This window comes from Lentinus tigrinus (genome assembly GCF_003813185.1).
Source record: "Lentinus tigrinus ALCF2SS1-7 unplaced genomic scaffold L226scaffold_7, whole genome shotgun sequence".
Taxonomy (NCBI): Eukaryota; Fungi; Basidiomycota; class Agaricomycetes; order Polyporales; family Polyporaceae; genus Lentinus; species Lentinus tigrinus.
Genome location: NW_027137916.1, coordinates 484,418 through 510,545, shown reverse-complemented (window position 1 = coordinate 510,545; position 26,128 = coordinate 484,418). Strand labels below are relative to the sequence as shown.

The following is a 26,128-nucleotide window of genomic DNA, read 5'->3' as shown; positions in this document are numbered from 1 at the left end:
GTCATGCTGCTTCTGTGGTTGAACAGTTGAATCAACGTCGACAACGTACATGCGTACCGTAACGTACGTCTGGAAGGCATGATGGTTGCTGGCAAGCTGACAGACGCCACCTCCATCAGATTCACCATCGCCGCAAAAGGTGGTCGCTTGTACATAGTCTTGCCGGTAGATAACAAGTTAGGTTACAGCCGTTTTCATATCGATAGGCCCTTTTCGAATAATTTATATGGATAGTGCGGAAATGTCAGTTCCGCTCGCTGGCGAGCCTACGCGATGGCTGCCCATCATTCTCCGCCACAACCGACAATCAGCACATTATTTTTGGAAGGGCCTATCGATATGAAAACGGCTGTAAGCCGCCCCGAGCGAATTGTTTCGGGTGCCAAACCCTAGAATGATTCAGGCCCTGGTCGGCAGCGTCAACCCCCCAGCGTTGATAGCGCGAAAAGGTGATCGTGGGAGACAGAGCATTGATCAATCGTACGCCAAATCTCGAGGGGTTGATCCCGGGGTTGACGCTGCCGACCAGGGCCTCAAAGACCTTGAGGAGAGATCTACTGAATATACGGTTGAAGCAAGCCCAAAAAGTGACTGGCAACCTCTCTGTGGGTGAGTCGAACCCCGCTTTCGCGCGTAACAGGCGCGTGTACTAACCGATACACTAACAAAGATATTGTGAGATGATTGTGACAAGAGTGTCTCCGGAAAATGTGAACACCACAGAAACAACAGCGAAAAGCACCGGAGAGGGAAAAGGAAAAAACCAGAGAGCATTCTCCATCCCATATTGACCATGTAACCATCGAAGTCAGGGATGATCGCTCTCGTTATGGTCCCCAGACAAGTCGAACCCTGCAACGTGCAAAATTGTTGCGAGCTACGTGGTAATAGGTCAACCCTCAGCACCAACCACGGAGCTAGCCTTAGCTGAGTACATACCTGCACCTTCGCAATGGACTTTATCTGCTCAAAATCGTATCCCTCTCGCTCCGATAAGTCACCTAGGAGGTTCCGATCATGAGTGGACAGGAACCGCTTGAATAGTCCAAGTACCGGGACGGCTCACCGCTGTCATGGTACATCGGGTCCTTGATATACCCTGCACGCTCGTACACTTGCGCCGACGGATAGCCCTGTTCGTGGAAACTTTGATGGTCGCTTCCTCCAGGCTGCGTGCCAATGTTAGTATAGTCAACTCTACGTGAAAGAGATAAACTTACATATGGCGCGTAACCGACAGTCAGCTCGGGACTATAGATTGCTGAGACATTGGCCAAGATTTGGGTGACCTCAGCGGTGCCGACTCTGCCAAAAACAGGCACAGTTCAGTCAAACTGTCATATGATGCGTGGCATCGGAGCAACTAACAAAGCAGGGTTTGACAAGCCAAGCTGCGGAGGCTCCCCAGCCGCATGGAACGCCAACATGTCGCCCTGAACCATAAGTAGGACATCTTCGCCCCGTGCCCGGAGCTTCGCTGCGGTAGAGTCAACTTCCGGAGATATCAATATGTCGAACGTTCGGGCCTAACCTGCGTATGCGCGAGAGCCGACCATCGATTGCTCTTCGCCCGAAAATGCGCAGAGTCGTACGGTCTTGCGGAAGACGACCCCACGCCGCGCAATGGCTCTTGCAATGGCCAGAAGTGCACCTGTACCCGAACCGTCGTCGTTTGCTCCAGGGGCGCGCACACTGCCGAAAGAACCACGGTCATCGTAGTGCACTCCGAGGATGACTGTCTCGGTCGAGTTCCCTGACGCCCCAAACTCACTGCGCAATTTTGTCTAGTTAGCCATGACTCCGAGACGGGGATGGTGAACGCGCACCATATGACATTTGGAGAGAAGCCTTCCTCAAAATGCTCCAGCGCACAAGATGCTCCAGACTCTTCCAAGCGCACTTTCAACCACTCCGCAGCCCGTATTGCGCCTTCAGAAAAAGAGTGTCGTGACAGGATATCAGAGGATGGATCTTCGCCGGTCAGGTACTGGATGTCTTCCCTGAGGTGATAGACGGATATACCATTCACAACTGCGGCTATAACATAGTTGTACCTGATAGTTAGCAGTAAGTCCCTTAGTCGTTCTCTAACCCGACGTGAGACCGGGATAAGAGGGAGCGGAGAGGTTGGGAGGACGGAGAATGCCCAGTAACGCGGTAGGACCGCCTCGATTGACTGGAGTGTCCAGTTGTCGACAGAGAGCAGGGCTCCGGTTTGCTCGAGGTGCAGAACGTCGAAGCGGGGGACAATTTTTTGCGTGGGCTCCAGTTTGAAGTGCGTTTGCCAAAAACTTACAGTCTCCTCCGAGTCCACGTCCGGTCCGGATCCAGGAAGATTTGCCAGCTTGGTCAACAAACCTCCAAGATCCGATTCGAAAGACGTCGGAACCAACGATGAGTCCATTGGGCTCCGTCCGACCCAGACCAAGTTTTCCGCCCATTGCACGTCCACCGCAGTGCCGAGTTCAGTGAAGCTGAATGAAGAGAAGCGGCATGCCTCATCAACGAGGAACGCGTGTCGCGAGCTGTAAGTGCCATAGTAGGATCGGAATAAGCAGTCATATGAGGATGGTACGTGGTCCAACCCTAGCAGGGGAACTAGGAGAAGGGTCAATGGCCCGCGCAAGACCATGGTGGTCGTGAGGAAGTATGTAAAGTAGCGCACTGCACACTTGCCTAACTCCGCTGTCTCGTACTACAGTATATTTAATATTATCATACATAATTGAGCGTGAAAATTTACAGACGTTTTCATATCGATAGGCCCTTTTTGAATAATCTATGTGGATAGTGCGGATTGTCAGTTCCGCTCGCTGGCGAGCCTACGCGATGGTTGCCCATCATTCTCCGCCGCGTCACTTTCGTGTACCGCCAGAGTCCGCCACAGCGGACAATCAGCACATTATTTTTAAGGGGCCTATCGATATGAAAACGGCTGTACCTGTCCGCACACTACGTACTGCTACGTATTAGCGGCCCTTCCGATCCTTCTCTAGCCAGTCCTTCTCCTCCTACGTGTCATCTCAGTCTGGCGATACCATGCTGCGCAGTCACCTTGCGTGCGCTATAAAAATATAGCTGTACTTGACCCTCGCGAATGCTGAAATAGAAAGTCGAATGACAAGCTCGTCATCTCAACCCGGTCCAACTACAGACGTATCTATATGTCGCGCGCCGTCATGGTCGTCAAACACAAGACTCGTATTGGTCGCTAGAGGCCGACTCACAGGAAGTTGGTGTTGGCAAAGTCCCCCGCGGGTGGTGAGAGTTTGACGTAGGGGCAGAATACTTAAAGCAGTGCGTAAAAAAACACGATTTGTTGAATCCCTTTATTTTGAGTTCTTGCGGGCTCTGCTTGGTCGGATCATCATTCTCCTGCTTGAACTTGTCTGCCCGAAGATCGTTTCTTCGGAAACACATGGCTGCTTGAGGTCAATCTTCAAATTACATATGGTTCGACCTCGTCTATGGCCTGGTCGAGAATTCGGTCCCACACGTTAACTTCAACCCCTTCCCTTCTACCGTCATCTTGCATGGTTATTTGTTTCCCCTGTCTGGTGATGAGGCGTCGAATAAGCCGCACCCGTGAGTTACCTCAAGATGAAGGTGAGCCCACAAGCCACGTTGACTACCGCTTCTAGTGATTGGCTCTCGACGTCGTTGGATTGCGAGATTCCTCTCCTGTCATTTCAGTCCCCTGCGAAGACAGGTCGCCCTCTCAACCGCAAGGTAATGGCTCTTCTAGATCAAGCATTCTATCTCTATGCCAGCTGCAGTGATCACTTACTATCATTGCTTTGTCTTGCATAATGGTGCTTTTGCTGACCCTCCTGTCCCCAGCTCGACGCCACTCCGTGGTATCTCCATCTCCCAGGCTGCCATTCGAGCTACTCGAGCACATTGTTGACAACATTCGGAACGATGATGTGGATGACGTGGACTTCTACTCGAATTTCGACGAATTTCGTGCGTGTTGCCTGGTCTGCCGTGGGCTGCTCCCGCGTAGTCGACGCAATCTACTTCGGAGAGTTTGCATCCTCAATATGAGGCAGCTGCAATGCTTCACCTGGATGCTCGACAACGCGGAGGAAAATAGGCCCTATGTTTTCGAACTCATCGTCCTCTCAATTGCCGAGAAACCGTCACCAGCCGAGAGCTTTTCAGTCCTGTTCGCGCACAAGCTTCCCAATCTGCGGTATCTTCGACTGCGCACGGAGATGGGCCCCGTACCTGACCCTGCAATGCGGCCAGCCGTGGGGATGCACCGCAGCGCTTTAGCATGCTTGTCAGCATTCCAAGACGTCGAAGAGCTGCAGTTATTTGGACTGCGGTTCTTACAATACAAACACTTCCTCCGGCTCGTTTCCTCCCTGCCGAAGCTCTCCACGCTACAATGTATGCAACTCTGGTTCAACCCCTCCGGTCCTCGTTCCGCGTCCGATCTTGCCATCCCTGATCATCCTCCCATACGTCGGTTGCGATTGTCTCATATCGACGTACGCCATCTCTCTTCATTTCGACGCTCGTTTCCGATGATCCTTTAACTGTGGGTTTTCCAGCTAGCCTTTGTCCCCCGGGTAGTGATGACGGGCCTACTGCATACCGTGGACCCGGACTGCATCCACCACCTGGTCATCACTCCTAACAAGGTTCTGCCCACCACCGATGTCAGAGGCAGGTCTAGGTCATCCTTTCCGTCAGATATCCTGCAGCTGACACCTTCCCTACCGCAGTCATATACCGTGACGTGGCCACATTCCACAATCTCGAGTCATTCACTTTCTTCATTGCGGTCACCGAAGACGGTGCCGAGTATGCGGAAGTCCTGGGACTCGTCACGCTGCTAAACCGCAATGTCCGCACTATCACCCTGTCTCATTACCTCCACGGTGCGGCTCGTAACCACAAAGTTCCCAAGCAAAGCATGATCGATGTTATCGGGCGGAACGCCGACGCCCTGCAGAGGTCACTCGACCCTGGAGAATTCTCCGCAGGCACACGCGTCATCCTGCAGTTTCAAGGATTCCATGACAGCGAAGCGTGGTGGACCAAGGAGCTCGAGCCGATCCTTCCGAAACTGTTCAAAGTTCAGAACGACCGTCAGCCAGGAAGGAGATACCTCTCTGTGGAGAACGTCACTTGTAGGTCCCTGTGTACCTCAGGATGCCCACCGGATGCTGAAAATGTGTTTTAACAGATAGTGATTGGTCGCCCTGGCAGGACGATAAAGACAGGTCTGCTCCGAGTTGACACTTACTGATTTGTATCGTCCTCCTGGTACCCATTCGTAGACAGATTTGGACTCACGTTCGCACTCCATACTGCTTCTGCTCGATTTGACGTTGCTTCCCGTACCCATGACTGAACCGCCGATCTACCCAACGAATCCTTGAAGTGCTTCAGTGCTTCCCCCATGCATGACCGGTTAGGGTCTCGCATTGAGTACGATGCTGAACGATCTCTCGCATTGGCAGATACACCAGATACTGTGACGCAACGATGATGTCTCCGAACGTGTTCGGGACGAAATTCAAACGACTGCCTAGTCCAGCGCACCCTGCCTCCTTCTGGCGTCGCAACCTCTTCCTCCTCCCCATCTCCACCAACAAACACCCCAGGCAGCCGATACTTAAAATGATAATTCACTCGCAAGTGAATCGAAGGCGTAGAAGTCGTGTACCGACGCGGCAGAACGAAGGATGCAGCGCGCCGGGGTCGTGAAGGTGGTGGTATGAAGGTGGTAAGGTATGTGGGCGTGATGGTCGTGAAATGATATGAACAGATGTGATGCGCTCGGTGGAGACCCGGCGGGAGTCTGCAATGAGCAGCTGACGTATGAGCTCAAGTCTCCGTCCGTGAAGGTGTGGTCAGAACGGTACGTACCATGTGACATGCATGAGAGATATGGCTGATGAAGAGTGCAGAAGTTCATGCGACAACGCAGCCGCTGTGGTCGCCGCTGCTGCCGGTGTCGTCGCGGTCGACGAAGACCTCGGTGGTGGGCTCATCGACGGGGACGGGAGGAGCGATGGTGAAGAACGCGTCCATGACAGTGATATGAGTATGTGATGGAGGGCGTCGAGAGGCCTGGTCGAGTGCGCCGGTGAGTGCGGAAGACGACTTTCGCTGTCGATGATCAATGCCTTCGCCCAGTATTTATGCGACCCCAGCTCCACCTCGAGGGCACGGCACTCTCGCCTTCTGATCATTGCGATACTTCGTGTGTTTCGTACGGCGTCATTCCTGGAGGACGAAGACAATAGAGCAAGTGGCGCCCGACTAGTACTGCGAGGCGGGTCCCCAGATATCCGACCGAGATTGGGAGTCCCGCCGTTCGCGAGTGCGTACCGGACGTCCAACGAATGATATCACGACGTTCTCGCGACCTAAAATTGGACCAAGGTAGGAGGCGTCATCTGTTACTGTGTATATCAGAGCTGAAAGATATCAATCTGCAGCAAAACAATACCTGAAACTCCTCACGAACGGACGCATCCAGGCCAAGATGCCACCGCATCGCGCGCTATCCCTTCCACGACTCATTTCCGCATTGCTGCGCGTGCCCGGGGAGCACACGCGTGTAATACCCAACTTTGCCAGGCATATGGGACGACTTTGATCCCGACGAGGCCGCGCTGCAGGACGGGAGCCATGAGGCGAGGGCATGAGACAGGTCGTTATTGTTAACGTTGGGCGCTTACCTTCTATGGGAGGTTCGGGAAGTAATCATGCATCAGAGCCGGTCCGTGTTCTCTCCTTCTCCCTCTGGCCTGGCTCGCTGATAGGCAGATGGAAGCTTCATGGGCACGCTAGTGGAGTCGGAGGTGCATGAGGAGGATGGCAGACAAAAGACGTTCGAAGATCGTTGGGCGGAGGGTGCGATGTTGGATCATAGCCTATGAGAGACTATGCCATAAGGGCTTGGTGCGTTTCCGTGTCTTATTTTTCGTCTGTGCTGGGATGTCCGTGGACTCTCGGAGAAAGAAGGTGTGGTGGTAGTTGAGGATCGGCCCATGGGTTCACACACGCTCAGCACCTCTTTGGCACCAACCGGCTCTGGCAGTTCTGCGAGGAAACCAATTGAGGTGAGTGTGTGCCCTCAGGAAATGACCCGGCTTCACTGACCACCGTGTCTTACATTGTATTGGGGATAGATTGAGCGTAGAGTCAAGAAGATCAAGCCCGCACGTTGTTAAGTCATGGGCTTCATGAGCCGGCCCTAAACAAGCGCGACTCCGGCGCTATCGGAGCGTGCTAGCACCGTGGTCTGCGGTCATGCTGGCTATCCACTTACCTTCCTCCCTCCTCGAGATTCAACCATCGTAGACTACTACGGAGACGCAATATTTGCTCGGTCGGAGACTGGGAGAATTTCAGGCAGGGGTACCAGGTTGGGAAGCCTCCGGTTCCACAATCTGACCGGAGGTTTAACCCACTCGAATTTCTGATTATGTCCGGATAGGAGCTCAGATTATACTACCACGCATCGGATGCGATATCTCAACTCTCCCGACGCACTCAAGGTGACAAAGATGAGTAGTTCTAGGGTCTTCTATCCTGTAGTCCCGAGTCGACGACCTAGACGGTAGTGCAGTCTTGTCTCTTTCACCATCCCTTGCTGACAACTTTCCCCGCAGCTCCAGCGGCGTCGAGACACCGACTGTCTCGACTTCAAGGCACATCATGATGCGATCGTACTTACTAGTATACCGACTCGGACCGCGCCAGGGCGCAGCTCCTAATGCTCTGTGCCTCCTCGATCAACGAACAAGACGGGCCAGATCGTCCCGCCTGAGACACAAAGCGCGCCACACCTTGAGCAACACGAGGCTCCGGGACGCCCTTGTCGACAACGCTCGGTCTCTTCGGCGCCGGTATATGGAACATACGGCAACTAAAGGAGAGCTAGCCACACGTCGATTGTGATCGTCCATGCCGCGGGGAGGCAATGTCCGATGAGGCGTGGGTTCCAGCGTTATTGTCTGCCTTGTCTTTGCGATCTGTGCTGTGAGCTGAGATATCGCTTTTGCGCCTTTGCAGATGGCAGTTATGCTTATCCTAGACGGATCTTCTGCATTTCTGGATCTCCCTCTATGCGGCTCCTGCACGTCGGGCATTCTATCCACCTATTCAATGGACAGCCCTCGGGCAATAGCCTACCCCTGTCGTGCTGTCTATAAAACCTCAGCCGAACCTTGAGGTCCAGCAACGAACTTCGTTCTTCGTCTTCTCTCGCTCAGTGCCTCAGTCGAGCTTCCCCGGCTCCTCACACAGCACATCAGCACACTTCCATCTTTCCATATCTACCCACCACCGCCACACCTCGTCATGGACGCGTTCACCATTGCCCCCGCGCTCCCTACCATCGTCGACGAGCCGGTCGAGATGATCCCCGTCGACAATGACGACCCCGGCACTGGTGGTTCGCACAGCGGCTGCATCGTCGCTTGAGCGTAACACTCTTGCCTGATGTCGTCCGACCACTCAGAGGTGCAGGTGAGCTCGCCTTGCTGGTGCTTTTGCGTTGCCATATACTTACGCATTTACTTTGACAGAATTCTTTCGCGAGCACGTTTCCGCGACTGTACAATATTCGCTTCAACATTGCCCTTCCCATTGATTACTATATGCTCGATTCAATTCTTATCATACTTTCGACTTGTACCGAGGACGTCGTCGTCGTCGCGCAGTGCAGAGATTGTAACCTGTTGTTGTTAACTTTATAACGGACATAATCGTGTTATTTCTGTGTGTCTTGTTCTGCTTGCCCCAAGGCGGTGTTTCTGAGGGACCTGTGGACCTGTGCCAAGTCTCCCGGAGATGTTTCCTATCTTTTCCGATTCACGTCCACTTTACGAGCCGCTTACTTCTTGCGCGTGGCCCAAGGATCGTCGAAGAGCTGCAATTATAGAGATCAAGCATCTCCGTCGCCTCTAGAACAGGATCGGCGTCGTGTAAATCAGCGAGACGAACGTTTGTCGTGGTCGAGCGGGAGAACGTCGGGATCCTCGCCTTGCCTGGAAGGGGAAGCGCGCGTCGGCGAGAATGGCCGGCGCTACACGTGACGTCACCGATGAGGATGATCGTCGAGAGTTCTCCTCAGGTCTCCTCAAAAGCGCATACAGCCAGCTGGCCGACTTCCATCTTTTGCTCTCGTCCTCTTCTATCGCTTCCTGCTCGCCGACGTCCGCGATGAGCTCGCTCAGACACCATCGGGTCATCATCGCCTCCCTCTTCCTCCCCAACACAACCGTTCTCGGCGAGTCTGCACCTCCCTCGCCCGCGGAAGAGTCGGCACTACACTCGCTTGCGCCGACCCCCGGGTTTGCAACGCCTGGCGGACCTGCGAGGACGCCCTTGCTCTCCAGAGCCAGCGGGCCCCTGAAGAGTATTGTTGAGGACTTGAAGGACAAGGTGTGTACCGTCTCGGTCTGGGTCCGCTTGTATGAGAATGTGCAAGGACGGGAGGGAACGTCTCTGTGTTAGCGATTGAAACCGAGACGCTCATTACTCTGCACACATCTGTTGTATCTTGGTGTCGGCAAGCAATGAAGCTTCTCTCGGTACCCTGTCGGTACTCTTGATTTGTCTAGGAATGGCTTAAACTATTGTGATTCTTACGCTGACATCCCGCTCAGACTCGCCAACCAACACCTTCAGCTACCCCCCGTGGCGAGGCTTCTAATCCGTTCGCCAAGCTCTCTTTACCGGGATCTGGAGCGCCCTCATTCGGGGCAGATTCGCTCCTGGACGCTCTGACCAGCAAGCTTAACTCGCCCAAGAACTCGGGAAGCACAGGCCCCTCGCCACCGACCGGTGCACGGGCATATCAGACTACACATCATGGCAGCACTGGCGGGCAAGCGCGCGTCCAGCGCCGTGCATCGCGCTCCTCAGCCCACCGCGCCGCCTCCAGATCCATCTCGTCATCCCGGCCTGACCCTTCTTCGCACAACACTAAATGGCACTTCGAGAGCAATCCTCATGTAAGTCCGTGTTCGCTACTCGATATGGCGCCAGACTGATCGTGGTCACAGTGCAACGGTGGGCTCAAGAATGCCATCGAAAGTGTTGGCGACAGGCTGAGGCGGAAGCTCTGGGTCGGAACACTCGGCACGAATACCGATGGCTTCCGTGAGAGCCTCCGCCGCAACATTGAATGGCGCATGCGCGAAGAGCGGGACAGCGTTCCTGTGTGGATCCCTGACGCCGACTTCCAGAGCTGTTACGACGAGTTCTGCCACCAGGTACTCTGGCCCGCTCTGCACTACGCCGTTCCGGACGCACCGAAGACGAAGTCCTTCTACGAGAGCGCATCGTACAAGCAGTATGTTGCTGTCAACCAGCGGTTCGCCGACGCGATCGTCTCCGCCTACAACGAAGGTGACATCATCTGGGTGAACGATTACCACCTCATGCTCCTTCCCGAGATGTTGCGAGAGCGTCTTCCGAACGCAGCCATCGGCTTTTTCATGCATGTAGCCTTCCCATCCTCCGAGATCTTCCGGTGCCTTAGCGTGCGGCAGCAACTCCTGCAGGGCGTGCTCGGCGCCGACCTTATTGGCTTCCAAACTGCGAATTATGCCCGGCATTTCAGGCAGACGGTCAGTCGCATTCTTTCGGCGGAGGCGCTGCCAAAGGGCATCCAGCTCGACAATCGCTTCATCGACGTTGGTGTTTTCCCTATGGGCATTGATGTCAGTAGCATCACTACTAAGAAGTAAGTCTTCGCGTTGCGCTTTGGTGTGCTCCACCCAACTATCTTCACAGGAAGGATCCCGACGTGAAGGAGTGGGTGAAGTCGCTCAAGCAGCGTTATGCAGGCATGAAGATCATTGTCGGACGCGATAAGTTGGACGTCATCCAAGGCGTGCGGAGCAAGATACAGGCGTTTGAGGCGTTCCTTGACAAGTACCCCGAATATCAAGGCAAGGTGGTACTCATTCAGGTCGCCTTGCAGACAACCGAGGAGAACGAGGCGCAGGGCGGAGTCGCCGACGTTGTCTCGCATCTGAACTCCCGCTTCTCCACGCTTACATACCAACCTGTCGTCTTCTTGCACACGCAGGACCTCACGTTCAGCCAATACCTCGCCTTGCTTACTGTCGCGGACGCGTTCATGGTCACCAGTCTGCGTGAGGGTATGGCCCTGCGTGCGCACGAGTTTGTCGAGTGCCAGGAACAGCGCCATAGGCCGCTTATTCTCAGCGAGTTCACCGGCTCGTACAGCTACAGCGGTTTCAGGTCGTGCATCCCCATCAACCCATGGGACAAACGGATGACCGCGAAGGCTATTCACCAGGCGCTGACGATGAAGGACGATGAGGCCACCTCACGCTGGGAGGACCTGCACAATCACGTAGTCACGCAGAGCGCTCAGGCGTTTGTCACCTCGTTCCTCGTACGCTGTCTGCGCTCGAACATCGAGCACATGCAGAACAACGACCCCGCCGATATCGCGACCTTGGATATCCAGCGCATTATACCCCGATACCGTCACTCGCAGAAGCGTCTCCTGCTCATCGACTTCGAGGGCACGATCTGGGAACGCGATATCAAGACCATTGCACGCAACGCGGGAGTGGGTCACGGAGGTCAGCCGGACTTCGTGCCGCCAGAGGAGGCGCTGCGCTTGTTAAGCAAGCTCGCGGAGGATCCCAGGAATGAGGTCTGGTTGCTCAGCGGTCTCCCGACGACAGGTATCTTGGACGTCGTCGCGGAGAAGGTCCCGAACATCGGCGTTGTGTAAGTCGCAGGTCACCTTGGACACATCTTGATTATTTAACATGCTGCTTACAGTGCGGAGAACGGATGCTTCATTAAGCCACGATCCGACCGCGATGGGAACTCGCAGTGGGTCAACATGGTCGCGAACTTCAACCTTACGTGGAAGGCGGCCTGTATGGAAATCCTCCAATACGTAAGTTTTCGCGGAATGTTTGCACGGTGGGCGTTGGCTGATTTCCTCTCGATACAGTTCACGGAGCGTACGCCGGGTTCGTTCATCGAGGAGCGCGAGGCCTCCGTCGTATGGCGTTTCTGGACGGACAAGGCAATCGATGAGCACGCGTCCGACTGGCAATGGGCCCACCGCCAGGCTGCCGAGGCGCAGAACCACATCTTCGACAGTCTCGGCGAGCGGTACGGCCTGCGCATCATCCCTGGCTCGACGTCCTTCCTTGTCCTTCCGAACAACATCTCGCGCTCGACCGCTGTCGGGGCGATCCTGCACCCCGGCGGGCCCGCGCGAAGCCCAATGGCACGGCACGCGGTGTGGATATCCCCCGATTCGGTTGAGTCGGAGAATGCGACAGAGTTCGACTTCGTGTTTGCGGTGGGCAAGGACGAGAAGCTCATGCGGCGGCTGAACGAGCTCGATAATGCGGAGACGTGCTCGACGAGCGGGAAGGGCACGGACGCGAAGTGGAAGCTTGAGCAACCGCAGGTCGTCTCGTCGTTGTGGCGCCTTGCGGAGGCCAAGTAAGGCCCCTGCGTGACGGTGCGGCTGAGAGAAGGAAATGTATACACGTTGTAAGTTCACGTAGAGCGTCCGGTCGTGCTTGTTGTGTTGCGAGCTGTTGTAACAGAAGACTCTTTACCATGTATGACATAGATCTAAGTATGCTTTTGGGCTTGGTATCCCTTCGTGTGCGCCTTGCAGAACGTTCAGGGCTTCGGTGCACGCAGACGTCGATGCTCGAGGAGGAAGAAAGGTTTGAGTCGAGAACATCCGCTGCGTACATCTACAATGCAGGAAGACGCTACTTCTACTTCACTTCACGCGAATTCTTCTCTTCCTCGACCATGCTACGAACTCTGAGAACCAAGAACCAGAAACTCCTTGTTTGGTGGCGAAGACGAAGACAATAATGTTATACGGGACGAGCCCGGAACGAAGGGTGGGCTCTGTCTTGGAGAGGCAGAGCAGCTGCCCTGTCAGAAACCCAAACAGGGTTAGTGATCTTGCATGTGTGGCGGGGGGGACAGAGACGGACGTACCGTGCGGGGCAGCAGTCGAAGACAGACTATGCAATGACGCAGCCGCTATGCGAGCCGCTGGTGCCGACGCTCTCGTGGTCAACGAAGACGAGCTCGACGTCGTCGATCGAGGTCTCGGCGGGGATGGCAGGTGCGATGGTGAACGCGTCCATGTCTGTCTGTGTCTGGTGTGCGGAGACAGGGAAGACTGGGAGGCTTGCAGAGCGGAAGTGGGTCTGCGAGGACGAGGACTGCGTGTGTAGCGATCGCTGCTGGAAGTCGACGCCCCCGCGTCGTATTTATGCGCTATTGAGGTGAGACGGTTAGGCCAAGGCACGCCAGGAATGCGCTCAGGTTCGATAGACATGCGGCAGACAATAGGTGCAAAGCGCCCGGCAGGCTTGGGCCCGTCTGCATTCGTTCGATTGAGTTCCGTGCCAGGATGAACCGGGAAGGACCAAGACTTCATGAGTGGGCGCCGAGAGTACGTGAACAAGACCGATGAATGCGCGCGGCGTTGGATAGCGGATGGCGAGTGGCTCGCATCGGAAGGGATGCCGGCGGCGTGCCTGAGGGTCTTGTCTGTGCGCGATGGAGGGCTGGTATTCCGTGCCTGCGGAGAGCCTGGAACGCAGGTGTCTGGCTATGGACTGTCTAGCTCGGTCATTTCGGAGGAGTGGGAGGCCGAGTCGGAGGATAGCCAGGCATATCCGTCAATGTTGTCGCCCTTTGGCAGGAGGTTTCTCCGTGCGGACAAGACAGATGTCGGTGGCCGGCTATACAAGCAAAACCCGACCATTTGCTTTGACAGGATATGACGACAAGCATCTGTTCTGCACGTATGTATGTATTATTAGTATATCAGGCCTCGGACGAAACTGATCCATGCGTACCTCGACAAACCGGCTTCAAAATGAAACCCGATGTCTCATATTGCCGCGGCATGACTGAGACTGAGAGCTGACATGCGGCTGGGCTGTCATATTGGGTGTTGCGTACGCGGGATGGTGTATGCGAGTCGAAGAGAGCCCATGGCAACTTCAAGTGGTCTAAGGCCTAAGCCAAGTTCTGAAGGAGGACATCCGGAATCGGGCCGGCGGACCGGTTTAGGGCAGGTCATTGCAGACCGCGTCGTCCCCATGACGCGATACTCTACCGTCTACAGTCTCTACTTACCGCAGCTTATCCGCGGTCTACGCCCTACGCTCACATCCTAATTGTGCGGTGTAGACCCCGGAGGAGGGAACAGGCACATCGACAGTGACTGTAAGTTTGTCTACCGCACCGCGAGTATACCGCTGATCAAGACTTGTCTACTTCAGATGTTGTACCCTGTATTGACAACTAGGCGTGTAGATACGGCCCTGATGCCAATGGAACGCGTTATGCATGCCATTCAGATCCTCGCAAAATCGGCCGCTCTTGTCAAAACGACCAAATTGGATGTCAACGTGCCAATGCTTCAAAATTCAAATCAGGGTCACTACTACAATACGAGGCAAGTGTGTGTCGTAGGTAAGTCGTCATGTTGTACAAATGGAAGGAGCGTGTGGTGTCTCTAGATGCATCCAGGACAAACTGCAGAACGAAGTCAACCCAACCCGTCGTCTACCGGGTACCCTTTCCCCCCTCCTCTTGGCCAAGATGATAAGTTATTGCAACAAGTGAAACCGATAACGATATGCAGGCAAAGCGCCGTGAACGAAGAATGCGGTGATGCCGTGACGAGTCGTCGAGCAAGTGCTCGTAATCGTGAAGAGATGATGGGACAGGCCCGAGTCTGCGCGTGTCGGGCGTGTCAGCTCGCAGCGTCTCGAGGTGGGGCGCATGTATGACGTACCAGGTGAGTGGGCTCTTTATGCGATGACACAACCGCTATGGCTGCCGGAAGTGCCGGTCGACTCTGCGTCGATGAGGATCTCCTCGACGGAGGGCTCGTCAACGGGGACGGGCGAGGCGATGGTGAAGAACGCGTCCATTGCGGTCACTGTGATGATAATGATGATGCGCGAGGAGCGAAGAGCAGAGAGCTGTCAAGCACGAAGGCTTGGACTTGGCTGAGGAGCACGAGAAGTCGAGGTGCGAAGTTCTCTGTTGGCCCTCACAACGCAGGAGCTCCCCGAGTATTTATCAGTGCCTCGACGTGGGCACGACGTCGTCAGGCAGGGGCAGGCGTTCACGCCGTCAGGAACGACAGGCTCTCATTCACAATAAGACATCCGTCAATGGAAATTTGGCCGCCGGGGAGGCAAGTCCTGCCCAGGCGCGAGGCTGATTACCGGATTATTGCCGCAGTCCTCGACGTCGTGCGCGCCCGACGCAGTCAATGTATACGGAGATGCGCTTGACTTCGCTGCGTACAGCGAGCTCCCTGTCCACCCTCAAGAAGCTCTGCGCCCTCAGATATGACTGGCTCCACTCCGTTTTGCGAGTTCCGCACTACGTGCAAGCTCGAGTGTTAGTCAGGGCGCCCGCCCGCACTAGGATTTCTCTGGCCAGTGTCATCTGAGGCCCCACTATTGTCAGTCGGGACCCAAGGACCGGAAAGATCTCGTACATGGCGAGCTGTTGAAGATCATCGTGATACATGACTCTCAGCGGCGTTCGCGTGGGTCCGGCAACTGTTTTTGTCATGACTTGACCAGAAGTCGGGAGTTGCTCGTGCAACCGCTTCGACTCCTTCCGTTCTCGTAACTTCTGAACTTCTTCTCACACAGGTCTTAACATCACTGAAAGCATCCGTAGAGCCCGCCAGTGACCTCCGCTCCAACAATCCTCGAAGATATCCAGTCCTCGCCTCCTCTCCAGCGTTCGTCATGATGCACGACCGTCGGCCCACCGTTCCGACTCAACAATTACGTCGTCCGAAACTCTGAGCCACACCGACGCCCTGACGTCGACAAGACATCTCATCGGCTTCAATCCATCTCGCATTTCTAGGAATTCATCGTCGCGCATGTCCTTCCAAACCCGTCCGGAACAATAAGCCTCGAGGCGCCGGGGAGTCTAGACGCCGGCCGTCTGTGACCTCGGCGCCCCGAAAAGGAAGGGATAGTGTTCGCCCTGCACCCCGTTCTTTTTGTCTTGCGGAGGTTGTGTCCATCAGAATGGGATCGTGATCGTGCCACATGAGGGCGATATACTTGATTTGTGGGCGTACGGGTGGCTCGGCTAGCGCACCGAGGATATGATGTGCATCGTGTTTCGTGCGCTATCCGGTATCCGAGCATTATGACCGAGGTCGGTGATTTTTTCGTGAACGCTCTGGATTGTTGTTCCTGGCTGACGCAGCGTTTCGTCAGGCCTGTCATTGTAACGACGATATCGTCCGGCTTGCGTCGTCGGAACCGATACCTGACCGTGGCGTCCAGTCTATCCGCCTTCGACCAATGCCCGACAATAACCAGTCGTGGGCGCATCGAGAAGGGCTAGCTGGGAATAGCATCGCTCGTTCAAGCAGATGCTGCAACCCGGCCTCCGCAACACCTGTGCGTACTAGCTGCGCGCTGGGACATGCTCTCGTAAGTCGACTCTTGGTCATATTGTTCGGCTGGCTGGATTATATTCATGTACGTGTTTTAGGGCCAGCATGTGTGCACACCATGGCCGGTCTCAGTACCGCATCTACGGCTACCTCCCCGCAAACAATTACAGGTCGAGTCATGGGCTCATCTGTACTATTACCGCCCCCTGCCCTGTTGGCCACGCAGTTCCCTGACGGTGGTTCCGTGCGCATGTAACACTGGCATTGACCGTAAGGGGGTGTTCTCTTCTATCGCTCTCTGCGTACTCACGGACGGGCGGCGTAACAGCATGCAATCGTTCGCTTGGATGCCTGTGACATTCTCGCCGAACTACCTCCCCTCGTACTGTACTGGCGGCCTTGCGTATCAAGCCTCAACAATAGTAAGCACACCGCTCTTCATCCCCGAGGGATCCGTATGCTGGATACCGACGCTGGGGTCTACATTTCATCATGTACTTACGTACGTGTTGCGATGACAGGCCATATGTCTATCACAGCGTTGCGCAGCCCGGCGCGAGAACCCTATGAATGCTGGTGGTACGACTCTCAGTGCCGATGGATGGGGGTCAATGATGTGTTGCTCGACGCGTTCAATGGGACGAGGAAGTGGAAAAGCAGGAGTACGTAGGCACGCTGGAGGCCAATTTATGGCATTCACTGCTCGTTGGAGAGGCGATGCTCATTCTTCAATCAGTCCGCAGGTCACGAAGGTTGCAACAAGCACAGCATCCCAACTACTGCCGCGGACGTGACATGCGTGTCTTCGCCGCTGTCCTTCGCGCTCATTGACAGGTGTCAGTGCGCTCACCATGTGGTATGTGCGTACGCTCCTTCCTGGGGATTGCAATCTCCGCTCATCTTCCGCCGTCATCCAAGGCCCTGCTTCGGCTATACTATTCTTATGTGGACTGGCCGTGTCCAACCTCTGATGCATTAAGCGTTGAACGCAGCGTACAGTGCCCGTAGGCACATTCCATAGACGACTTGAGGTGTCGCTCAGCGCCGGAGGTACGCTATCCATATCAGGGCGTGGACGATTAAACTTTGACGACGATCTCGCTCACCGCACACATATCATGTTGCACAGGTGAGTGTGATATCTAACCGCATCGCTCTGGTACTGGGCTGACTTCGAGCAATGTTGGACGCAACAGGACGCATTTGCTCTCTCCAGAGTTCACGCCACTCACTACCCTGTACCACTGCCATCCGAAGACCATCGCTCTTTTGACAGGGAGCTATAAGGAATGTCGCGTCCCCGATCGAGTCACACCATCCTTCGTTCCTTTCAGGCACCATAGACAAGGTGAGCCCCGTCCGGGTGCAATGAACGATCCTGCTAACCTGAGACACTCTGGTCGATAGATAGTGATCATACTCGGTACCGTGTAACTCCTTCCCATAGCTCCCATCAAGGTAAAGGTACGAAGTCCGCGTGTCTCTGTGAGCGTGTTACGATATTCACATCGTTCAATTCATGTCTGTGCAGATATGACGACACTTGACTTGGACATCCTGTTCATGATCATGGAACTCCAAGCGCACGACTGTGGCAACGATTTGCTCTCCATGATGCGGACTTGCCATCTCCTTCGCAATGTCGGCGTCAAGTACCTCTTGGACAGGGAGGTCACACTTTGGGATAACCGCAAGGTTCTCTCCTTCGCGTGCTTCATGCTCTCTCGACCCAAAGAACGCTTTCCGCTCCTCAGGCGGTCTCTCTGTATCGAATGCCAAATGGACCGATTCTCGGAAGTCGCTGGGGATGCCCTCGTCCGGATTTTCCAGAGGATATCGCATCTTCGCCATCTCGCGCTCCTCAACGCGGGCGCTATCCTAGCATCCAACCTGCTGCTAGCGGACGCAATCGCGTCCCTCACTTGCCTCGAAAGCCTCGAGATGGTGATCGGCGTGGGAGATCCTCCCGGACCGCTCAGCAACACGACGTTCTCCGAGCACGTCATCAAGTTCATGCATGCGAAGTTGGAATCGGTGTCCCTCCGACTCAACAGATACAGCGACACTCCTCCTGACGACTCTACTATCGACGAGATCATGCTCTTACTCTCGCACTCTGCATCCACCCTCAAATACTTTGAATGCGACTATTTCTCTCCCCGTGTCTACCCTATCGTGTTTCCGCGCATGCGGGAGCTAACGCTTCGTCTCCAAGAACCCTACATCATCCCTTACGTCGCAGCCTTTCCAAACCTTTCCCGCCTTGTTGTCCGGGGACCCACGGCTATGATCGATGACGTCGCGCTCTCATCGGACCTCTACGAGCTTCGCGAAGTCAATCTGCACGGCCTCGAGGATATGGAAGAGCGATGGACACGCTTGAAGTATGTGTCGGGGCGACTCGAGTACCTTTATGTCCTCGCCCTGGACGCTCAAGTGAAGACCCTGTTCATCGATGCTTCGTTCCTGTGGAACGACTGGACGATCGCGCTCTTGCCCGATGTCCTGGCCGACACACGGCCCACCCACCTAGAGATGCGCGTCTCATCGCAGGTCTTCAAGGCCGGGAGCAGTTTCCTTGGACGCTTCCAACGGCACAGCGCTGCGCAGCTCATCCAGGTTCTCGATCTCGACATAGAGGTGGAACTCATGGGGAGCGATCCAGTGTGGGACGGATTCTTTGTGAGTGCCCGCCTCGAACTCGGTGGATGCGTAGCACTCACATTACGGCAGATGGACATCATCACATGCGTTCAGGCATTCGTCGGGTTGCGAGCTTTCTATCTGCAGATCGATGTCCGGTGCCAACTCCACCACCTTCCTATACGACCGGGGACTTCTCAAGGAGAGTTGTGCTCTCTGGAGAGATCCTTACGCCAGTGGGACGGAACTCGCTTCGCCGGGCAGACCAAGCAGATGTTCCCTGCATTGGAACGTATATTTGTACAAGTATCAGCGTTCAAGTTGAGAGAAGTTGAGTTATTGAATGTGGATCTGCTCGAGAACGTCCAGACATAGGGGTAGCCGTATCTACTGTATACAGTACTTCGCCATCTCAAACCCCTGCTATCCATCTTCTGCCTGGAACATATATCCTAAAACCATCCCATAGCCCGGGGTCGATAGGATGAGGTCTCATCCCTGACGAAGATTGCCGTTCCCGGAGAACCTTCTTCAGTGACTCCCTCTCGCATAACCACAGGAACACCCTACCCCATCCCGCTTGTGCCCACTTCAACCCCATCTCTCCGACATGCTGGCAGCAATCCTGCCTATCTAACCTCGGGAACAGACGCATCAGATATTTTGCGAAGCTGATGTGCTGGCCTTCCTCGTAGCAGAGCTCGACTCTCCCTTTCTTCCACATACCGGCATCTACGCGCAGGGTTGTCAGTGGGTGCTTTGATTCCTGGACCGTGGGCATGGGTAGCTCGGTGGGATCGTCATGCAAGAGATCGAGGTATGGAAGGCGGAGTTCGTGGAGGTTGGGGCAATTGTGCCAGAAGTGATACAGGGCAGCAATGCTTGGGATATGGTAGAAACCCGCGTCGTCCAAGTGCCACGTCAGGGAGTCGAGGGAAAGGTACTCGAGTTCCATCCACGCCTTCGTCATCACCTCCAGGTCCGAATTGCTAGCGGCAAACTGCACACAGATATCGCGATCCATGTGTAACAGCTCGAAATGTCTCAGCCGGGCGAAAGGAAGGAGGGGGCCAATCAGGTCGATGAGAACGGTCCTGCAAGCAGGCATCGTCGGCAAATCGTTGCTTCGACCTATAGAAATGTTGAGCCATTCTAAGTGGACACCGGGGGAGGCAGCAGCTGCCAAGGCGGCAATGCACGAGGCGTAATCGGGTGTTGCAACTTTGTCCGAAGTACCGGGTGCGGGTGATCGTTCGCGGATGACAAGGTGCGCCAGGCGTAGAGACGGCATCCTCAACAGACCCAGGAGATATGTGAGGCAGGAGCTATCGCCACTGACGGCGAGAGTGTGTAGTTCCGGACACCTGAGGACTTGTGCATCTTCGACCGCCGTGCCAAACACATTGCCGATTTTGATCGACGTGATGCGAGATGAAGAGACTAATGTCATGAACGAGGAGATGTCGACTTGAAAGGCTAGGTCAATCTCTCGGAGGTATCGAAACGATGCGATGATGTGGCATAGGTCGGCCCCTACAAATGGTAGCGGACCGTCGATTCGGATAGAAGTCAGCCGCGGAGAAGAGGTCTGAAGGCGCTCCAGTATGGGTTGCAGACACTCGTCGTCTACATCACACAAGGAATAATAGAGGACCAACTCTCGTAGCTTCCTGCCGCTGAGCGTGACGAACAGAGCGTCGCGCTTCTCGGATGGAGTCCAGGCAAGGGTTTCCAGGTGCGGGAGAAACGTTCTTTGAGGGTTCAATCCGAGGACGAGGGCAAGGAGCGTCAGGGACGCCGTAGAGTGTCCTTCCCAAGCACAGCCATGGACGAATCTTGAGTAGAAAGCGAGCCTATCCCAGCAGCTCGAAGGTGCGTTTCTGTACAGCTCCACGGCTAAAATCGGAACCTGTCCCATAAGCAAGTCAGCAATCTCGTGGGCGTGATACTAGACACTTCCACGCGTACCCATCCTAGGATAGAATCAGAAATGAGATCCTCAAATGGGAAGAAATGCATGTCATCGGGAGTAAATATGTGGAGGAGTGGTAAGAGTGAGGGTAGCTTGTTCCAGAGGCGTCGGAGCGCGGGTTGGGACCACGGGCGACAGACGACTGCACAACTCGCCAGGGTGGCTCTGCACAGAGCAGCCTCCTGTGTGTCCTCGACAATACCGTTCTGTAAAGCATCGAATGTGCTGCACAAGACGTCGTAGCACATCATAGCTCTGTGCCCTGCAAGACTCGGGAATGCGCTGACTGGGAGCATCTTGATTTCAAGTCGCGCTGATCACGCATATCAGCGCTCAGTATACATCAGCGACAGACAACAGACTCACATATGTGTGGCGTGCTCTGAAGATTGGGAGTTGGTGGAGTGGAACTTGAAGAGAGTGGCATTTGGCCGTGCCACCCAAGAAGTTGGTACATGGGCGTCTTTGGTCCTTTGTCCTCTCGCTCACGTCTTCTGTATGCCATATTCAAGAAAGCAAGGGAAATATAGGTGCGCTAGCATTCTGTCTCGGTCTTTGCTAGTATCGTTGAGGTACGAGGGCGAGATTATATACGAGGACAAGGGCAACGAGTCGCGCCTTGCGCAGTCGTTACTATATATTACGACATTATCGGACATTGAATAATCACTTACATTTCCTTACTTATCCCTCGGATTTACCGGCGCCTTTCCCTGCCCCGCTTCAATTGAACTTGAACGTAGCCGCCACTGGCAGTCTCGAGGTCTCCTCCGATAGTTCTGATTCATTCCACGCCCTCCTGCTGTTACGTTCCATCCATCTCACAGAAGTACTACCGTCCGTCAGCATGGACCGACCCCGCTCGCTGTGAGGAAGCCGTCTCAAGCGACCTCAGGCGAACCGCGACAAGGCAACCGACGGCCCGGGATGGAACTGGTAGCTAGCATTCAAGTTGTCATAAGTCAAGGTACTAGAACGAAGTATCATATGGCAGGCTTCGAAGTGGATAAGAATAATCGCAAAGTGGTCGCTAGGGCGAGTGGTTCAACCTCGACGGCATACTATGATGAGGAAGGTATAGTGACGCATCATCATCTGCCAAGTCCCAGTTAGCAAGCTGACATGGACATTATTAAGAAATAAATCACCTGCTAAGCGATGACACAACCGCTATGGCTGCCGCTTGTTCCCACTTGCTCCTGGTCGACGAAGATCCCTTCGGGCGTGTCGACAGGGACTTCGACCGGTACTGCGGGTGCAATGGTGAATGCATCCATGATGAAGAGAATGGTGCGTGCGTGAGATTGTGGTTGAGTAGTGTTGGCTGACAGATGGCTTGTGGTAGACAAGACCGCGAACGAATGTTTGCGTGGGCCGTGTCTCTCCCTGGACAAGACAGACTTTATACCGAAACCTCTTGTCTCCTCGGACCATTGAACGCCAACCCCTACCTCTGCGCATGCGCCGCCCGGATGAAGCGCAGGCAGCGTCAGGATGGGTCGTCTTTCGGGAGCTTCGGTCAGCTGTCTATCCGCGCTACATCCGCCGATAGTTCGTCAACTAATCTGACTGCTAGGACAATAGCCGAGACATCTACTGAACTCTGCTCAATATCCTCCTATCGCCTGAAGTGGATGAGAGATTGCATCGTGCTCGCACTGGCGCAGCATGGGCGATGCTCCGAAACAACACGACGATAATTGCGTCGCAAACCAGGTAATGTACTGTTGTCTTTTCCGTGTCAGCCACATAGAGCACCGTTTTGGTTGCTGTATGAACGGCGCGCTGGGGAGGCCCTGAAGCACGTTTCATTCGATCCGAGGAACTTCGGACCGGCTCGACGAGCTCAAGTGGATGGCCATCTCGAGCGCATGTGGTATGCCACGCACTGCACGTCGACGAGTCTCTCTTAGTAAGCTCGCCATCGTGCAATGGGTTCGTACCTCGCTCTACCATCCTGGTGTTGTCATCTAGCCTGCAAGATCCGTTGAGGCTGTGTTCTCCGCATATGTTGTCTGCGCACCTTGTGCTTGTCGACAGCTCCCTCCTTCATGGTGATGAATGAACGTCATGAGATATCAACTTAACCATCTCTTGAGTCGATTTCAGTGCTTTCTCCGACATTAGGCTGTCTCGGTCGATGAACACGGTTCAAGCCGTTTTGACTACCCGCGCGGCGGCCAATATCCGGAGCCATTGTCAGAGCATCCTGTCATATATCACTGTTACCGCCTGTCTACAGCAACCGAACTCAAAGATGGCGCAGATGTTTCCGCTCTGTTCACTGACAATAAGAGGCCTGGGCACACCGCGGCGCCAAAGGACCTCGGACCTTCCCGATAAGGCAGGTGTAGTGTTCGCGAGCCATCCTGCGCGCCTGTCTTTTTGTCTTGCGGAGTCTCTTGACACGACGGCATCCACGGTCTCGTATCAAGCGACTCTTCCCCATCTATGAATTCCTAAATACGACTTGGCATCCTCACGCGGACGCTGTCTAGTCTGCATGCAGATAGGCGGGCCTCGTTGCATATCTGCATTCAATCTAGGTATCGTTTCGCGTCTTTCGACCTCACCGTGACTACAGCTTATAGCGCGGATCAGGCGGGTGCCGTGCGTATGACAATAACGCACGTCACTTACCTCTACATCCGGAAGCCTGCCTGATAATAATGTGGGATGAGAGGACGTACTCGGACGCAGGGGATAGGAACATCCGTCATGCTGGTGGGCGGAACTCATACCTCATGGCGGATATCTGACCCTGCAATGCATAGCTACGGGCCGGCACATTATCCGCACCTTTTGTGACCATTTGAAGCATGGCAGAGAGGCAATGTCGCTGCGGCGTCGGGACGCGGATAGCCCCCAACCCGTCGCACAATTGCTATCTTCCGAATGGCTTGCTACTGCTAGCGACACCACATCTATATCCGTCCGCGGTCGACGATGGGTGACGGGACCTGGCTGACTCTGCCGGGCGCGCCGGCGAATGCAATGTCCCAGGGAACGTGCCGCCCCAGGCTATTGTCCGTCGTTGTCATCCTACGTGCCTGTGCGCGCCGCGCCCTGACAGCACGGACAATTCGGTCGCCTGCGACGAGCATAAAAGACTGCGACAGGTTTTGGCTGGGGGGCCAGCGAATTCACCATTCCGACAGCCCTCTGCACCTGAGCATCTGCGCCTGAGCCACACACGCTCGAGCCAGTCAGCCACAACCTGTCATCTGCATCTTCACCGACGCTCGCAATGGACGCATTCTTCGTCATCGCTACCCCCGTTCCTGCTGAGGACCCCGCGCAGGAGTTCGACGAGACTTTCGCCGACCACGAGCGACTCAACACTACGGGCAGCCACAGCGGCTGCGTCATCGCCTGAACTTCAGGCATGACACTTGCGCAAACAAACAGCGCTCTTGAGGTGAGTTTCACTTCTGTCACACATATGTGTCCGACGCTAACGGTTCGTGTTCTCCCAGCGCACTCAGCCAAGCCTGAGTAGACCTACGTTATGATCTCATGCTTCGCCCGTCACCCTACCGCGACTTCTCCGTAATCGCGCAACACCCTCTCACCTCCGCGAAACCTTCCTCCGCCCTCCACCCTCCACCAATTCACCTCTCATCGCCGCAGCATACCTCCCTTCCGACGATATCCCGCCCGACGCCCCGCGCGTCACCACCACTTTCGTTCACGGCGACGCCGCATCACGACCTGCCTTTCGATTACGAGTCCACCGATCGCACCGCGACGTGGCTCGCTCACTCTCCTTCCTCGCGTTCACAATTGCCATAAGGCTTCGACATGTAGCATCATCATCACACGACCTCACGCACCATGCACATGCACTGTAAATTATCCACTTCCCTTTCTCCCGCACATCCCTTCCCTGTTCCCTGCGCTTGCCCACTTCTTGCTTTTCTTTTCGCTGGTTCGCCTTTGCTTTCCCCTGGCTATGAGATTTCCAATGACGAGCGCTACGATGACGACGGTTGCGACGAGGCACGGGGAAGGGGAGAGCAGCTGTAGCGATAGTCAGCGGGCCACCTCGGACGCAGGCGGCGCCGCATCCTTGGCCAGACGGACCCTTTTTTTCTTTCTTTTTTTTGACATTCACGACTTGTTGTATCATTGGTTCCCTTATCTCCCACCGTTAGACTTTTGGCGAGTACGCACGCGTGCTCGAGTATATAGGGTTGTATCTGTATCTTCTCGCTTTGTTACTAGCTGTACATAGGCAATCTAGGACTTCGTAGTTCTCGGACAGACAGTATTCCTTCTTGAACTTGAGAGTGCAGGCAACTCCAACGGACCTCTACGTAGCGTACAAGTTGCTAGCTGTCAAATGATTATCGACGTTACCTGATAACTCTTCACGACGGCGAGGCACCGCAGAGATAAGTTGCACAGAGTTCTTGTGTCGAACGGCATAATACACTTCCATTGTACAGCTATGGATACATATACAACGACTTCTTCACTTCAGCAGTTCAGTCTATTCGTCCGCGGAGCGGATAATTTACTCCGGGCGGTTGACATCCTGCTGCCACTGGCCCTTGTCACGGCGGACGTTACCTGCACACACACTCATGTCAGCATCTCCAGCACCTATAACTGAATGTCACGGCGGACACATACCAGACGCTTCCTGCTGGCGGTCGCCGGTAACAGCGCCAAAGATGGCGTCCTTGCGGCCGCCAACGCGGTCCTTGGCGCCCTCGGCGTAGCCCTTGGCCTGCGCGGCGTTGTACTCGGCCTCGCCCTGGGCGTGCTCCTGCTTGCCGGACTGCTGCCACGACGGCGCCCCAGTCATGTTGCCGATCGTCTCGACGACGTTGCCTTTCGTGGAGTGCCACTGGCCGGTGGTCTTACTGTGGTGTGAAGCACAACAGGTCAGCAGAGGTAGGTGAGGCAGGAGGAGGCGGGAGAAGACCTACTTGGGGCCTTGGTCGTTGTTGTAGGACATGGTGATCGTTAGGTTGTGGTGGTAGTGGTGATTAGGTGTATGTATGCAGTGAGTGGTATCGAGTATTTGGCTTGAGGTCCTCGGGGCA

At 55.0% G+C, this 26,128-nt stretch overlaps 10 protein-coding genes and 1 non-coding gene across 11 annotated transcripts; 5 read left to right on the top strand and 6 right to left on the bottom strand.

Moving 5' to 3' along the window:
- Positions 1-599: 599 nt before the first annotated feature.
- L226DRAFT_t73 lies at positions 600-671 on the bottom strand. The gene has a single exon. It is a non-coding gene; the product is annotated as a tRNA-Asn (tRNA).
- Positions 619-2,632, bottom strand: L226DRAFT_611354 (Zn-dependent exopeptidase; the record flags this gene model as incomplete). The annotated part of the gene is made up of 7 exons (XM_067686279.1): positions 619-877; positions 940-1,001; positions 1,067-1,169; positions 1,221-1,305; positions 1,369-1,477; positions 1,532-1,770; positions 1,827-2,632. 7 exons carry the CDS (start codon positions 2,630-2,632, stop codon positions 809-811), a joined length of 1,473 nt encoding a protein of 490 aa, XP_067537533.1. The 3' UTR covers positions 619-808.
- Positions 2,633-3,582: 950 nt separating this feature from the next.
- L226DRAFT_355684 (uncharacterized protein) lies at positions 3,583-5,424 on the top strand. The gene is made up of 5 exons (XM_067674184.1): positions 3,583-3,606; positions 3,673-4,496; positions 4,560-4,674; positions 4,734-5,141; positions 5,198-5,424. Exons 2-5 carry the CDS (start codon positions 3,810-3,812, stop codon positions 5,248-5,250), a joined length of 1,263 nt encoding a protein of 420 aa, XP_067537532.1. The 5' UTR covers positions 3,583-3,606; positions 3,673-3,809; the 3' UTR covers positions 5,251-5,424.
- Positions 5,198-6,032, bottom strand: L226DRAFT_355578 (uncharacterized protein). The gene is made up of 2 exons (XM_067674183.1): positions 5,884-6,032; positions 5,198-5,828 (listed from the first exon to the last, which is right to left on the bottom strand). Exons 1-2 carry the CDS (start codon positions 5,930-5,932, stop codon positions 5,254-5,256), a joined length of 624 nt encoding a protein of 207 aa, XP_067537531.1. The 5' UTR covers positions 5,933-6,032; the 3' UTR covers positions 5,198-5,253.
- A 3,061-nt stretch (positions 6,033-9,093) lies between these two features.
- On the top strand, positions 9,094-12,640 carry L226DRAFT_532969 (uncharacterized protein). The gene is made up of 6 exons (XM_067680363.1): positions 9,094-9,414; positions 9,639-9,986; positions 10,038-10,720; positions 10,771-11,745; positions 11,800-11,920; positions 11,978-12,640. Exons 1-6 carry the CDS (start codon positions 9,193-9,195, stop codon positions 12,482-12,484), a joined length of 2,856 nt encoding a protein of 951 aa, XP_067537530.1. The 5' UTR covers positions 9,094-9,192; the 3' UTR covers positions 12,485-12,640.
- Positions 12,641-13,025: 385 nt separating this feature from the next.
- Positions 13,026-14,957, bottom strand: L226DRAFT_569182 (uncharacterized protein; the record flags this gene model as incomplete). The annotated part of the gene is made up of 2 exons (XM_067684269.1): positions 13,026-13,229; positions 14,847-14,957. The coding sequence occupies 2 exons, from the start codon at positions 14,955-14,957 to the stop codon at positions 13,026-13,028; spliced, it is 315 nt and encodes a 104-aa protein (XP_067537529.1).
- A 3,038-nt stretch (positions 14,958-17,995) lies between these two features.
- L226DRAFT_569181 (uncharacterized protein) lies at positions 17,996-19,480 on the top strand (the record flags this gene model as incomplete). Its single annotated transcript, XM_067684268.1, has 2 exons — positions 17,996-19,144; positions 19,196-19,480. 2 exons carry the CDS (start codon positions 17,996-17,998, stop codon positions 19,478-19,480), a joined length of 1,434 nt encoding a protein of 477 aa, XP_067537528.1.
- On the bottom strand, positions 19,411-21,659 carry L226DRAFT_532967 (uncharacterized protein). The gene is made up of 3 exons (XM_067680362.1): positions 21,444-21,659; positions 21,074-21,390; positions 19,411-21,014 (listed from the first exon to the last, which is right to left on the bottom strand). Exons 1-3 carry the CDS (start codon positions 21,580-21,582, stop codon positions 19,518-19,520), a joined length of 1,953 nt encoding a protein of 650 aa, XP_067537527.1. The 5' UTR covers positions 21,583-21,659; the 3' UTR covers positions 19,411-19,517.
- A 590-nt stretch (positions 21,660-22,249) lies between these two features.
- Positions 22,250-24,453, top strand: L226DRAFT_569179 (uncharacterized protein; the record flags this gene model as incomplete). The annotated part of the gene is made up of 3 exons (XM_067684267.1): positions 22,250-22,367; positions 22,423-22,440; positions 24,284-24,453. The coding sequence occupies 3 exons, from the start codon at positions 22,250-22,252 to the stop codon at positions 24,451-24,453; spliced, it is 306 nt and encodes a 101-aa protein (XP_067537526.1).
- L226DRAFT_611349 (uncharacterized protein) lies at positions 24,284-25,341 on the top strand. The gene is made up of 3 exons (XM_067686278.1): positions 24,284-24,495; positions 24,554-24,672; positions 24,695-25,341. The coding sequence occupies exons 2-3, from the start codon at positions 24,594-24,596 to the stop codon at positions 25,309-25,311; spliced, it is 696 nt and encodes a 231-aa protein (XP_067537525.1). The 5' UTR covers positions 24,284-24,495; positions 24,554-24,593; the 3' UTR covers positions 25,312-25,341.
- Positions 25,342-25,593: 252 nt separating this feature from the next.
- On the bottom strand, positions 25,594-25,944 carry L226DRAFT_459317 (uncharacterized protein; the record flags this gene model as incomplete). Its single annotated transcript, XM_067675505.1, has 2 exons — positions 25,594-25,649; positions 25,713-25,944. Coding segments are annotated over 2 exons (288 nt in total), but the record flags the coding sequence as incomplete, so codon positions are not given.
- Positions 25,945-26,128: the final 184 nt, after the last annotated feature.

Excerpts from the sequence above, each read along its gene's own strand:
- L226DRAFT_355578 (XM_067674183.1), bottom strand. The coding sequence starts at position 5,932 with ATGAACTTCTGCACTCTTCATCAGCCATATCTCTCATGCATGTCACAT. Across the intron at positions 5,829-5,883 it reads TCTCTCATGCATGTCACATG|CTGCTCATTGCAGACTCCCG; the intron begins GTACGTACCGTT and ends CTCATACGTCAG.
- L226DRAFT_611349 (XM_067686278.1), top strand. The coding sequence starts at position 24,594 with ATGCTTCGCCCGTCACCCTACCGCGACTTCTCCGTAATCGCGCAACAC.
- L226DRAFT_532967 (XM_067680362.1), bottom strand. The coding sequence starts at position 21,582 with ATGGCATACAGAAGACGTGAGCGAGAGGACAAAGGACCAAAGACGCCC. Across the intron at positions 21,391-21,443 it reads TCAGAGCACGCCACACATAT|CGCGACTTGAAATCAAGATG; the intron begins GTGAGTCTGTTG and ends ATGCGTGATCAG. Across the intron at positions 21,015-21,073 it reads CTGATTCTATCCTAGGATGG|GTTCCGATTTTAGCCGTGGA; the intron begins GTACGCGTGGAA and ends CTTATGGGACAG.
- L226DRAFT_355684 (XM_067674184.1), top strand. The coding sequence starts at position 3,810 with ATGGTGCTTTTGCTGACCCTCCTGTCCCCAGCTCGACGCCACTCCGTG. Across the intron at positions 4,497-4,559 it reads TGCGATTGTCTCATATCGAC|CTAGCCTTTGTCCCCCGGGT; the intron begins GTACGCCATCTC and ends TGGGTTTTCCAG. Across the intron at positions 5,142-5,197 it reads CTCTGTGGAGAACGTCACTT|ATAGTGATTGGTCGCCCTGG; the intron begins GTAGGTCCCTGT and ends GTGTTTTAACAG.
- L226DRAFT_532969 (XM_067680363.1), top strand. The coding sequence starts at position 9,193 with ATGAGCTCGCTCAGACACCATCGGGTCATCATCGCCTCCCTCTTCCTC. Across the intron at positions 9,987-10,037 it reads ACTTCGAGAGCAATCCTCAT|TGCAACGGTGGGCTCAAGAA; the intron begins GTAAGTCCGTGT and ends TCGTGGTCACAG. Across the intron at positions 10,721-10,770 it reads AGTAGCATCACTACTAAGAA|GAAGGATCCCGACGTGAAGG; the intron begins GTAAGTCTTCGC and ends CTATCTTCACAG.